Source organism: Sapajus apella, unplaced genomic scaffold (assembly GCF_009761245.1).
Source record: "Sapajus apella isolate SASKATOON/1434 unplaced genomic scaffold, GSC_monkey_1.0 scaffold7, whole genome shotgun sequence".
In the NCBI taxonomy this organism is placed as follows: Eukaryota; Metazoa; Chordata; class Mammalia; order Primates; family Cebidae; genus Sapajus; species Sapajus apella.
Window position 1 is genome coordinate 6158866 of NW_022436947.1, and position 14292 is coordinate 6173157.

The 14292-nt window shown below is 37.2% G+C and overlaps 1 protein-coding gene across 3 annotated transcripts in view; it reads right to left on the minus strand.

The window, feature by feature from the left end:
• The window catches only part of NUP205 (nucleoporin 205), a 92732-nt gene that overhangs the window by 50793 nt on the left and 27647 nt on the right, over positions 1 to 14292 (minus strand). For all 3 annotated transcript variants that reach the window (XM_032275902.1, XM_032275903.1, XM_032275904.1), the window contains exons 8-15: positions 11576 to 11751; positions 9113 to 9229; positions 8813 to 8950; positions 5823 to 5973; positions 4212 to 4417; positions 2663 to 2845; positions 878 to 928; positions 86 to 295 (exon numbers count right to left, since the gene is read on the minus strand). In XM_032275902.1, the coding sequence (XP_032131793.1) occupies positions 86 to 295; positions 878 to 928; positions 2663 to 2845; positions 4212 to 4417; positions 5823 to 5973; positions 8813 to 8950; positions 9113 to 9229; positions 11576 to 11751 (1232 nt within the window). The remainder of the gene's footprint in view (positions 1 to 85; positions 296 to 877; positions 929 to 2662; positions 2846 to 4211; positions 4418 to 5822; positions 5974 to 8812; positions 8951 to 9112; positions 9230 to 11575; positions 11752 to 14292) is intronic.

The following is a 14292-nucleotide window of genomic DNA, read 5'->3' on the forward strand; positions in this document are numbered from 1 at the left end:
ATTTATACCACCATATACCTTTGATAATTGATAAAAGAAAAGCAGTAAATGCATAAGGAGAAAAAAGTTTTTCTCTGAACGTAACCTTTTCAGCTGCTCTCCGGTAAGCTCTCGTACGGAATCGTAGAAACACAGAGTCTCTAAGGAACTGCAAATAAGGGTCAAAGCCAGGGGGCCGCAGTCCAGCACCCAAATTAGAAGGAAATGAGCTCTCCACCAGGGTACTAATAAGTTGGCAAAAGGCCCGAGTCAACGGGTATTCTTCACACCGGGATTCTATTTCATTTAGTTCAACCTTCCAAAGAAAAAGAAAAAAACAAACTTGTTAACAAAAACTAGCTATGAAGTGCAGAGTATTATGCAGACATTAACTTATTAATAGTGCTAACTCACACCAAAAGACGTAACAGATATTTCTGTTTTTCATTTACAGGAAAAGATAAAAAATTATGAATCTAGATGAGTCAGATGGGAAGCACTTCAAATTCTCCTTTATTGTCCCCAAACTTGAATTAGAAACAGAACTCTTTAATGTTCCTTTTCAAAAAGAGGAAGAGTTAGAGAGAAAAGAAAAGAAAGGAAAACAATTCTCACTTCAGGTTGACTCAAGTAATTTAATTAAATTGAGTTAAAAATCAGGAAATTTCCATTTGGATGGCTGCCATGTAACATCCTTTTCCAACTCTGAAACACTTAATATTTTGGTTCCTTTTATTAAAAGTTTCATCTCTATTTCAATACTGATCAGAAAACCCTTCAAGTAAAAATACGTTAAGTTCGAAAATTATAGAAACTTAAAAGGGTAAGAATGATTCATAGTGTTCTTATCATTACATGTATGAATTAATTAGCATTTAAACCAAAAGGAAAACTTTACCTCGATACCAATAGCTTGCCTCTGGCTTGGAATCCTCACGGTTTGCAGTATCTTAAAATAATAAGAAGTAGATGTCAGGAGCATTCCTCATTCATCAATGAATAGTAGTGGCTTTGCAATATAATAGTCACAAACCTCACCCACTGGACCCACAGATCTCACAATGCCCATCAGAAATGATAATCAATTTGTCCCTCGATGGACTTTCATTAGCAATTCTGTCAGGTTGAGATAGCACTTTTGACTGTCTGGGGTTCTGAAAAATTGGTAGTTTCTAAGAGCACACAGGACATTTTTTCAGCAAATTTCCTCTCAGACAATCTAGGAAATGAATCTTTAAAAAGGATTTATGGGATGAAAGTTCACCAGTGTTCAAGATACTGGACTGTTTAAAACTAGCCCTAATGATGGCACAAGAAACCCAAAAAGTAAACTTCTTAAGAATAGGTTTGTTAAAGGAGGCTGAAGTTTTGAGTTAAGATGTTCTGCTGGGCACCGTGGCTCACGCCTATAATCCCAGCACTCTGGGAGGCCAAGGTGGGCAGAGCATGAGGTCAGGAGATCGAGACCATCTGGCTGACACGGTGAAATCCCGTCTCTACTAAAAATACAAAAAAAAAAAAAAAAAAAAAAATTAGCCCGGCATGGTAGCACACGTCTGTAGTCCCAGTGACTCGGAAGGCTGAGACACAAGAATTGCTTGAACCCGAGAGGGGGAGGTTACAGTGGGCCAAGATCACACCACTGCACTCTAGCCTGGATGACAAGGCAAGACTCTGTTTCAAAAAAAAAAAAAAAAAAAAAGATGTTCTAATGTTCTGTCTGGGCCTAAGTAGTCTATGGCATAATAATACTGTCATAATACTTTACTTTCTTGCAAATCAAAAGTATACTATTAGGTGGAATCCTTTAAGAACAATAGTGTTGCTCTAAGGATACAAATGTCTAAACCCAATCACATTTGATTTCAGGTGTAAAGAAGCACTAAACCAGTAAGATACTAGTAAGTACTGGTACGCTCAAGAATCAAAAGGTGAAGTATCAATAGTAAGCCTAAAATTACTCAGTCTCTTGGCAAACCCCAACCCCATTAATTATTATGTTAACAAAGTATCAATAACATCTTCAGGATACATAGGTTAGAAAATAATCTAGAGTATTTTACTGCCTCAAAATGGTGACTTCTATGAATAATGAGTTAGAATCCCAGACTCCCTTAAGTTGTATTACTTCTAAGACAGATATACATATTCCACCTAACCATTTTCCTAGAGATACATCTATAAAGCACATCCTTATTTTCCTTTTTTATTTTATCACATATAAAATAATTAACCTGATAGAAAATATTTAGTGGAACTCATCTCTATAGAAAAGAATGTTAATAATTTTGAAGTTATTGAGACTTCAAACATTCTATCATCCATTTATTTCCCCACGTCAGCACAGGGACGTTCCCTCAGGGTGCCGAAGTCAAAAAATCCAACTGTCACGTTCCCATTCTGCCCAAAGTGAAGTTTATGGACCTGACAATAAACCTACATAACCACCAAAAAAAAGTCTTCTAGATGCTGTTAATAATAACCTAGTCAAGTTATCAACCAATCTAAGAGAAAAACCCAAGTCTATTAGTTTCTATTGCTATGCTCAGTCCCCAAACTGTAACTCTAGTTAGGACGTTCATGATAAACTATGAGTTCCAATCAAATGCTCTTGCCTCTATGGTATTATCAAGTCTAACTTTCCACATTGAAATAATATAAATAAGGGACTTCATAGCCCTACCTGAGTGTATTCCAATGACTGCCAGAGGGAAGCAGCAATTTCAGGAGATTTTCCAAAAGCTGCGAGTGTCTTCAGTAGCTCAGCTTTTAGAACAGGGGGAATACTGCATTGCAGGAGTCCCAGAATCACCACAACAGGGGTCCACTGAGGCTGTTCACAGAGTGCCAAGCGAGCATTTTCACTCTGCAAATTGACAAAAAAAGAATGAGACTTTCCATTTTTAAAAGTTAAGAAAATGACCAGCCATCATCTAAACTGCTATCATTTATACTGAGTCTTCATAAGTTTAATACATATCAAAACAAAAATAAGCTTATCCTTTACGTTTGAAGCCTACCAACACATCAAATCAGATCACTCATTCATTCAAAGTAAAACACTGTAGGAGAAATAAACTGTAGAATTACTTTTCCGGTTCCAAGTATGAGAAATAACACAAACAGAGATAAATAGTCTGCCAGTGTTCGATAAATCTTACCTAGGCATCTTAAATCCTTTCTGGAACAGTATATTATACTGCAATAAAAAGTGTGAATGAAAAAAAGATCTTGTCCTTTTCTCCAAAAAAAATATGGAGATATAGAGTATCAAGTATCACGACTTTTTTTCATTTTTAGTTGACATATAATAACTACACATGATATTTTATAGGGTCTCATGTACAGTGATATTTTGATACATGTATACAATGTGTAATGATCCAATCAGGGTAATCAGGATATCCATTATCTAACATTTCTCATTTCTTTGTGCTGGGATCATTCAAAATCCTCTCTTCTGGCTTTTGAACATATACAATGAATTACTGCTAGTTATATTCACCCTGCGGTGCTATAGAATAACACTAGAACTTTCTTCTTCTCTATCTGTAACTTTGTATGTTAACAAACCTTTCCCTATCCTTCCCTCCCATTTCCATTTTAATTCAGTGAGAAATAGTTGATAACTGACATCTTGATGCCTAATCATGTTAAGTACTACTGGAAAAGCCAAAAACTTAGAAGATAGTATTCCTACCCTTCAGAGAGAATGTCAGACTATTCTAGTGAACAACAGACATAACTAAAATATATTTCTGAGTTGGGAAATTATATACAGTAATGAATATAATGTGTTTTATAAAGACCAATTTGGTAGTGGCAGGTAAAATGGTTTGGTCTAAGGAGAGAAAAAAAATAATTGAGTAAATAACTTTTAATTAAAATATTCTTTATATATACACACATATAAATGCACACATACACCTCTACACCTATGCTGGAAACCTAGAAGCATATGCATCCAACAACTGGTTCTTATTTGCCTTCTGACTATTTTCTTTCAGGCTCAGGCTATTATTTTTATACTAAGATTATGTCAATGAGCAAGGCTACCATAACTTACACCCTCTAGAGGCCAAAACACAAAGAACTTAAGGGCAGAATACTTTATAAATGTTTGTCTATATAGGATAAGTTTATTAATCTCAAATTAAAAGAAAATGTTTAGGGCTCTTAATATGCTACTCTGCTATAATACAAATCAAATTATGCTGGGGATGGGTTCCTACCCAAGTAATGATGGTAGATGTGAGCTGCAAAAAAGCAATCAATCCATCTTGCTCCTTCTGGGTGATGCCACGGGAAGGAAGGTGACGGTACTGGACGCTATCTGCACTTGGAAGATCCTTCCGAAGGTGTTCATGGTAAAGTGTCAAGGAGTGAAAGAAATGTTCCCAGGAAACCGGACTGCCACCTGCTCCCTGAATATTTTCAACTATAAAGAAAAACAGCACAGAATCTTCTTTCAAAAACACCTAAGCATTTGCTGGGAAATGGAGAAAAATTAAGTTAAAACAAAAAATGTTGTTTTTATTGTTTTTGTTTTTTTTGAGAGAGAGTCTCACTCTGCCACCCAGGCTGGAGTCCAGTGGGGTGATCTCAGCTCACTGCAACCTCCGCTCCCCAGGTTCAAGCAATTCTCCTGTCTCAGCCTCCCAAGTAGCTGAGATTACAGGCAGGCACGCACCACCATGCCTTACTAAATTTTGTATTTTTAGTAAAGACGGGGTTTTACCATGTTGGCCAGGGTGGTCTCAAACTCCTGACCTCAACTGATCCGCTGCCTCAGCCTCCCAAAGTGCTGGGATTACAGGCATAAGCCACTATGCCCAGCGTAAAACGATAAACTGTTTGCCTTTGTCTTAGCACAAAGGCAATCTCTGTCCTAGATAAGCAGTGTGCTGAAAATGGGTTAGAATCCCTCTGTGAGCTAGAACTCCAAATTAATTTTTCCTCTGGATTAACTTTTACTCAAGAAAGGGGGTACTGCCCATGTAAATGTAAAGGTGAGTTACTCTGGATGTCAGTTACCTACTTCACATCCAGGAGAGTTCTCTGTGCTCTCAAGTAACTGTACAGGGCTGATTTTTCCCACAGAATAATTCACAAATGTTGAGCTTGAATTCCCAAAGAAAGAGATAATTACAGTCTTAATTTATGAATTACACTACTCCATTGCATACCAAGCATCAGAAGCAAAAGCATAGCACACAAGACTGGCAGGCTTGACAGAGTAGTCAGAACACTGGCTTTAGAGCCAAGCAGTTTCAGCTCCCATCATGGCTCCCCAAATAGCTGTGATGTTGGGTAAATTACTTAACTCCTCTAAACCTCAGTTTCTTCAGATGTAAAAATAAAAATACCTACCTAACAAAGCAGATGCTTAATTTCTTTTCCCTTTTGCAGTGTTTTTGGTTTAACCAAACCAGTTTGTAAATTAAATAAGGAAATTGGGAGAGGGTCAAGAGAAAAATTCTAAGTACTGAAATTAAGAGAGAAAAAAAAATGCTTACAAAAGTAAATTAATCAAACTTATAAGGCAAGGGCATATGCTTTCTTTGTGGTCCAGGCGTGATCTGGAAAATTTTCATACATTAATTCTGATTTGTCAAAATGAACTGTATTTTATAAAGGAGAATGGCAAAATTCCTTAATCTGTGAGACCATAATCACAGCATCACTATGCATAAAGCCGTAAGTGTGCTTCTTTCACCCTATTGTTATAAAAATACTTTATACCTCTGGTAGAACCTAATTAAATACCAATGTTCTTAACAGGTGGTGGGCTACTGAACTTAAGAGTACAATCACAACTTTAACAACCTCCACATATTCCTTACCATGACTACTACCATTGACTTTGAGCAGGCTGAAACAATAGTGCGCACACTGGGGCCCATTGGCCAATCCCCGGAGCATTTTCAAATAAGGAATATAAATAGTTGGAGGCAACAGGTCACCCATTTGCCTAACGAACTTTGACAAGACAACCTGAAAAAGAGAAAAACAAATAGTTTATATAACGTATATCCTAATTTTAAGGCAACATGGACTAGCTAATAAAGACTGCATATAAACTAAAAGTAGTGCTCTGACTTAACCCTCACAAAAGACAAATTTAACTGATACTCTATTGATGAAAAATTGTGTTCTAAGCTTGTCATTAGCAATTTAATGCAATTATAAAATAACAACTTTGTGAACTAAAAGTACATTTTTTTCAAAATATCTCAAATGTCACAAAAGACCACGCACATTTTAAATATGTAAGACAGGTAACATTTACTTACCCAAAATCAATTCAAAGGTACACTTAAAATCCAGACTTCCTAGATCCCAGCCAAATTACTATGAAGACCTAAGAACTTAAAATTGTTTTTGATGGTAACTTAAATTTACTCTGTTCTGTGGTCTCACCAATGCCACATTCCCAGACTCCTGTTCTTTAAGTCCATTTTTTAACTTTCTCTTTTTTCTTACATATGTCTTAAACCTATTACCAACAACTAACAATATTACTCAAACTCACTAGCTGGAACTCAGAACTGACAATACTACAGATGTCTGGTAGGTTTAACAATGGTTTTATGATGATGTAGAAAAATAACCTTATTTTTAAAAGAGATATACTTACTTAAATATTGAGGGGTAGAATTCATATACTTGCCTATAATTTACTTTAAAATAAAATAAAAGTAAAAATAATATAGTAGATGGAAGCAAACATCATAAGATGTTAAGATGTGAAATTAAAATGTGGGGTATTCCTTATAATTCCTTCTTCCATATGTTTCAAATTTTTCATAATAGTGAACTTTCTCAAAAACTTTAAAAATTTTTTAATAAATCCTTCTCCAAAACATTTTTTTTTTGAGACAGGGTCTTACTCTGTCACGCAGGCTGGAATGTCGTGGCACAATCAGAGCCACTGCAGCCCAAATAATCCTCCCATCTCAGCCTCCTGTGCAGATGGGACCATAGGCATACACCACTATGCCTGGTTAATTTTTAAGATATTTTTTGTGGAGACAGGGTTTCACCATGTTACTCAGACTAGTCTCAAACTCCTGAGCTCAAGCAATCTGCCTATCTTGAACTCCCAAAGTGCTGGGATTACAGATGTGAACCACCATGCCCGGCTCAAAACCTATTTTTTAAATGAGAAAACACTGAAACAATACAGTTTAAAAAATGGCATCTGGTCTGGACTCCAGAAAAAATAAAAAACATATAGCATAAAAGCTTCTAGAACAGAAATCCCCCAAAATTAACACTTGTGTGGCAATCTGCCCCCAACCCATTTTTCTTTTGATTTTTTTTAAAGAGACAGGGTCTGTCTCTGCTGTCTAAGCTGGAGTGCTGTAGTGTAACCATGACTCAGTGTAACCTCAAACTAGAGGGCTTAAGGGGTCCTCTTGCCTCAGCCTGGGCAGCCAGGACTATAGGCTCATGATACCACACCGAGCTAATATTTTTTGTAGAGATGGGGGTCTCATGATGTTGCCCAGGCTGGTCTCAAATTCTGGCCTCAAGCGATCATCCCACCTCAGCTTCCCAAAGCACCAGGATTACAGGTGTGAGCTACTGCACAGCAATTCATTTTATTTGCCTCTACACATCATACTTTAGTTAACACAGAATGAACTTTTGCCTGTATTATCTACAGACTCATAGGCATTTTGTCATCAATTAAAACGTCTAAGACTTCTTCTTTAATACTTGTACCTCTCCTATCCCCCCCAAACTTGATAAGAATTATGTATATTGGTTATTGTCATGTCTATGGAGAACAAACTAAAATACTAATAAAATTCAAGCAGGGCACAGTGTCTCATGCCTGTAATCCCACGGCTTTACAAGGGCTGATTGAAGCCAGGAGTTACACATCAGCCTAGTCATCATAGCAAGACCCTGTCTTTTAAAAATAAATAAATAAGGCCGGGCGTGGTGGCTCAAGCCTGTAATCACAGCACTTTGGGAGTCCGAGGCGGGTGGATCACAAGGTCAAGAGATCGAGACCAGCCTGGTCAACATGGTGAAACCCCGTCTCTACTAAAAATACAAAAAATCAGCTGGGCATGGTGGCGCATGCCTGTAGTCCCAGCTACTCAGGAGGCTGAGGCAGGAGAATTGCCTGAACCCAGGAGGCGGAGGTTGCGGTGAGCCGAGATCGCGCCATTGCACTCCAGCCTGGGTAACATGAGTGAAACTCCGTCTCAAAAAAAATAAATAAATAAATAAATAAATAAATAAATAACAAAGAGACTAGATGCCTTTCTGCCTCTAATAATTCAACATATATCCAGTATCTAATAAAGGGTTGACTACATAAACTTCAAAATCAACAGTACTTGAATTTTAAGCGTTTCAAATTTTCTTTTATAAAAGAAAAAAGTAGGCTGGGTGCAGTGGCTCATGCCTGTAAATACAGCACTTTGGGAGGCTGTGGCAGATGGATCACTTGAGCTCTGGAATTACAGACCAGGCTGGGTAACATGGCAAAACCCCACCTCTACAGAAAACACAAAAATCAGCCAGGTGTGCTGGTGCACGCCTGTAGTCCCAACTACTCTGGGAGCTGAGACGGGAGTATCACTTGCACCCAGGAGGTCAAAGCTACAGTGAGCTGAGATCGCACCACTGCACTCCAGCCTGGGTGACAGAGTGAGACTCCATCTCAAAAAAAAAAAAAAAAAAGTATTAATCTTTAAAGGTTATACTAGTGATCATTTGTGTTAACAGCAATAAAATCAGGAAGTAACATCTTTCATGTTTTCAAGACTCCCAACCACAGTACCAGAGTATAAAAGAGGAAAACCCAAAGACTCACCTGGCGTTGAGGGGGCCGCTGATGAGCCACCCCTAGATAAGAACCCATGATAGTTGGAGTCTGAAGAGGCTCTGAGAGACACCAATATTCTAGAGCAAGCTCCAGATGAAAAGGATTCTTTTTATATAGCTCGCCAATCTACAAAGAGTAAACAAAGACTGTAGGGAAATGTCTATGACTCAAAAAGTACTTTCAATTAAAAAAAGACATTTAAAGTATTAGGCCTGAAATTTTCCAAAGCTAGGGGAAAAAATAATGAAAAGAGGGAAAGAGGACAAGCTTTCTAATATAAAGGCTTACCAATAGCATTAAGTGTTCCAGATCCCTTCTAAGTGAAATGGGGGGTTCATTACCCATCTGCATACTCATGTGAATCATTCGAGCATCTTCATCTGCCCGATTCCTCAGCTGCTTCACCTATTAATTTTATTAGATATAGTTTAATATGTAAATGTATTACTGTATATGCTAATAATAATGAAATCAGGCAACTGTCATAGAGTGATTACATATAAGAAAAACACTGTTTAACTATCTATTCCACTTTAGATGACATGAAGAAACATTCCAGAAATCTTAATTGCAATATTACCATCCATAATTTATAATATCTTAACTAAAACTTCAATGCATTTTCCACTACAGAGAAGTTGAACTTAACTGTAGTGTTTCTCAACGGGACATTACTGACATTTGGGCACATTTCTTCACTGCGTTGGATTATCCTGAATATTTCAGGTCATTTAGCATCCCTGGAACTACCTACTAACTATCAATAACAACATTGGAGTCACCCTAACAAGCAAAACTGGCCCCACTCATTTCCAAACACACTCTGAAGAACATTATAGCCTCGGTTGAGAATCACTGCTTCACAACATAGGTGTGAACTAAATGCCAACAAAAAATAAGAAACAAATTCTGTGTAAAAAAAAAAAAAAAAAATCATAGCTAGACAAATCCATAACTATAGTCGGAAATGCTAACACTCCTCTCTCAATATTCAACAGAGCAAGTACACAGAAAATCAGTAAGGATATGGAAAGCTTGAAAAACTGTATCAACAAACTTGACTTAATTGATATTTATAGAACATTCCACAGAACAGCAGCAAAGTATGTGTTCCTTTCAGGTGTACATAGAACATTTACCAAGATAGGCCATATTCTGAGCCATAAAACAAACCTCAGCAAATTTAATATAACTGAAATTCTACAAGGTATGTCTCTGAGCACAACAGAATTAAACTAGAAACCTATGACAGAGATCTGAAAGTCTCCGAAATATTTGGAAATTAAACAACACACTTCTAAATAACCCATCAATCAAAGGAGTCTCAAGGAAAATTGGAAAGCATATTAAACTGAACAAAAAAGAAAATGCAACATATCAAAATTTATGTGGCACAGCTAAAGGAGTGATTGGAAGTAAATTTATAGCATTATTAAATGCTTATATTAGAAAAAAGATTTCAAGTGAACAATCTAAGCTTGTATCTTAAGAAACAAAATTAAAGGAGCAAATTAAACCCAAAGCAAAAGGAAGAAAATAATAAAAGAGCAGAAATCAATAACAGTGAACCAAAAATATAAGAAAATCAATGAAGCAAAAAGCTAATTCACAGGAAAGATCAATAACATCAATAAACTTCAGTAAGGGTTAATTAAGAACCGGGGGAGAATACACAAATTACCAAATTTAGGAATTAAAGAGAAAAATCAATGTAGATACTACAAAAACAAAAAGAATACAAGAATCCTAAGGGCAAATTTATGATAATCAATTTATACTTTTCAGGAGATAAGGTATCAAACTGCACAATATATTACAAGTGCTTTTAAAAAATATACATTTGAAATAGGTGCTTTTATAATATAAACACAAAAAAAAAGATGTTTTCCCCTCATTTACTTCCTGCCAACATTTGATGGCTTCTTTGGCACTAAACAGCACACAGATCATATACTATAAGGAACTGTTTGAAATGGCTCTAAGAATCGCTTTTCAGATGACAGTTACAGCTCAAGCCATCTATTCAAAAGTAGCCTTTGCATTATGGTTTTTAAAATCCATTATTTTACCTGTAACTATGCTGAAGCCCTTTTGTACACTACAATTCAGGATCTAAAAAATTGGGCCAGGCATGGTGGCTCACATCTGTAATCCCAGCACTTTGGGAGGCCAAAGTGGACGGATCACCTGAGGTTGAGAGTTCGAGACCAGCCTGGCCAATATGGTGAAACCCCATCTCTACTAAAAATACAAAAAAATTAGCTGGGCGTGGTGGCGGGTGCCTGTAACCCCAGCTACTTGGGAGACTGGCAGGAGAATCGCTTGAACCCAGGAGACAGAGGTTGCAGTAAGCCAAGATCACACCACTGTACTCCAGCCTGGGCGCAACAGAGGGAGACTAGATCTCAAAACACAAACAAAAAAAAATTAAATAAAGCAATTTTAGCACTAACCCTTAGGGTGGCATGGGGTTAGTAATTTTCTACCCACAGAAGTATTTACTAATTACTTTCTGATTTATAAACCATTAACAGTGTTGTCAAATATTTCTTTCTACTGACTTATCCCCAGTTAGGAAGTCTTATTTCATGAGTCACAAACTGATTCATAAGATGTACCACAACTACTGGCAAATGTTAGCCCATATTAAAAAATTTTTATTAGTTTCCAAAACATAAACCTAGTTAATCAGTTTTAAATTACTTTATAAAATTCTTTTACTATTTATTCATCCTACATTATTACACTTACCTTCATTGGCATAAGTGCAAGGAAATCTGTGATAAGATTATGGACTCTGCGAATATAAAATTCATCCTGATAAAAGTTTTCTGATACCACTACAGATTCAGTGAGGAACAGGAAAACGTTGTCAGCAATTGCGAGCTCTGCCATTGCTTCATCTGCCTCTGTGAATTCTGCCAGAGCTAGAAATACATTTAAAAAACAGTACATGGAGGAAAAGTCATTAACCCAGATTGTAATTATACCTCATAATACTCTGCTGATGGTTCAGACATCTTCCCAGCCTTCTAGCATGTGCTATGCACAAAATGAGACTATATATAACTGTAATTGACTCATAAACTCCAAAGAACTACTTGAATGTATATTAGAAAAATACATACTCTTCGAAATAAAAACGTAACTAATGAAAATTATTTTACAGATGTGTCATGCAACACTGATGTAGTCAGGGAACTGTTATCCAAACATTAACATATTAAATGGTGTTAAGGCTTCAATCCCAATGAAATCTCATGGATCATCTGAAAAGTCTTCAATCCAAGACCAAATCCAGAACATGAATAAGTAACTAACTGTATTAATTTGGTAACCAGGTAGCTAAAATTTAAAAACCAAATTTTAACTTGAATATAAACTTGTATAACTGTAATTTTTGTAATATTTTATTTGGAAAATATCAATTACATATCTAAAAATAAGTATAGTAAACCTCCATATATCCATCACCTGTTTCAATACTATCAATTTATGACCAATCTTACTTCATCTATATCTTCCTCCCTCCACTCACATTTCATTAAAGCAAATTCCAGATTCCAGACAATTTAACATTTTACCACTATTTGCAGTATACAACTCAAAAACATACTTAAAAAACGAAGCAAAAATTCACTACATACACACACACAACACCATTATCGTATATTTATTTTATTTCATATTTTATTTTACTTTATTTTATTTATTTTATTTTATTTTATTTTGTGAGACAGGGTCTCTGTCACCCAGGCTGGAGTGCAGTGGTGCAATCTCGGCTCACCACAACCTCTGCCTCCCAGGTTCAAGCAATTCTCGGGCCTCAGCCACCCAAGTAGCTGGGTTTATAGGCGTTTGCCAATACGCCTAGCTAATTTTTGTATTTTTAGTAGAGACAGGCTTTCACCACGTTGGCCAGGCTGGTCTCGAACTCCTGACCTCAAGTGATCCTCCCATCTCAGCCTCCCAAAGTGACAGGATTACAGTTGTGAGCCACTGCATCCAGCCATTATCATATCTTTAAAACCAGTTCCTCAGTTGGGAGCAGTGGCTTCATCTAGGCTGGCTTAATCTGACTTACATTCAACTTTCTGTTAAGAGTATGTCATAGGTTGTGGTGTACCCTTCCATCAAGAAACATATGGCTGATTACTGCTTTTAAGTTTTAAATATAAATTGCTAGATAATTGTGTGGCAAGCTGGTTTTGCAAAAGACTACTACACAGCTTATTCTGTTTGACTATCATACAGACCAAATACAAAGTCTGTTGCTGAAAGTACATTTTCATTGCCTTGAAAGGGTCAGGAATAGATAAAAGCCAAGATAGTCTCAAACAGAGGAAAACATATGATTTGTAGTTTGTTTTTTATTTTTAAAATTATTATTATGATTATATATATTTTTTTGAGATGGAGTCTCGTTCTGTCGCCCAGGCTGGAGTGCAGTGGTGCTATCTTGGATCACTCCACCTACTGGGTTCAAGCAATTCTCCTGCCTCAGCCTCCCAAGTAGCTTGGACTACATGTGTGTGGCACCATGCCTGGCTAACTTTTTGTATTTTTAGTAGAGACAGGGTTTCACTGTGTTAGCCGGGATGGTCTTGACCTCCTGACCTTGTGATCTGCCCACCTTGGCCTCCCAAAGTGCTAAGATTACAGGCGTAAGTCACGGTACCCAGCCTGTTTTTTTAATGTTTTGTTTTGTATTTTGACATAAAGTCTGCATATCAGTCAGGTGTGATGGCTCATGCCTGTAAGGCCAACATTTTGGGAAGCCAAGACAGAAGGATTGCTTGAACCCAGGAGTTCGAGACCAGCCTGGGCAACATAGTGAGACCTCATCTCCACAAAAAAATCAAAGAATTAGCTGGACATGGTGGCACATGCCTGTGGTCCCACCTACTTCAGAGGATGAAGTGGAAAGAACACTCGAGCCCAGGAGTTTGAGGCCAGTGAGCCATGGTCACACCACTGCACTACAGCCTGGGCAACAGGTAAAGACCCCATCTCAAGCAAACAAACAAAAATCTGCATATTTACCCATATTATACAAACTCCTAGAAAATAAAATATTTTCTTAATTCTTTATTATGCCTAGTAATAATGATTATAAAATTACTAATTATTGTTTTTAATAACAATTTTTTTCAAACCTTTACTTGAATTAAAAAACACTGGAATTGGCCGGGCGCGGTGGCTCAAGCCTGTAATCCCAGCACTTTGGGAGGCCGAGGCGGGTGGATCACGAGGTCAAGAGATCGAGACCATCCTGGTCAACATGGTGAAACGCCGTCTCTACTAAAAATACAAAAAATTAGCTGGGCATGGTGGTGCGTGCCTGTAATCCCAGCTACTCAGGAGGCTGAGGCAGGAGAATTGCCTGAACCCAGGAGGCGGAGGTTGCAGTGAGCCGAGATCGCGCCATTGCACTCCAGCCCGGGTAACATGAGTGAAACTCCGTCTCA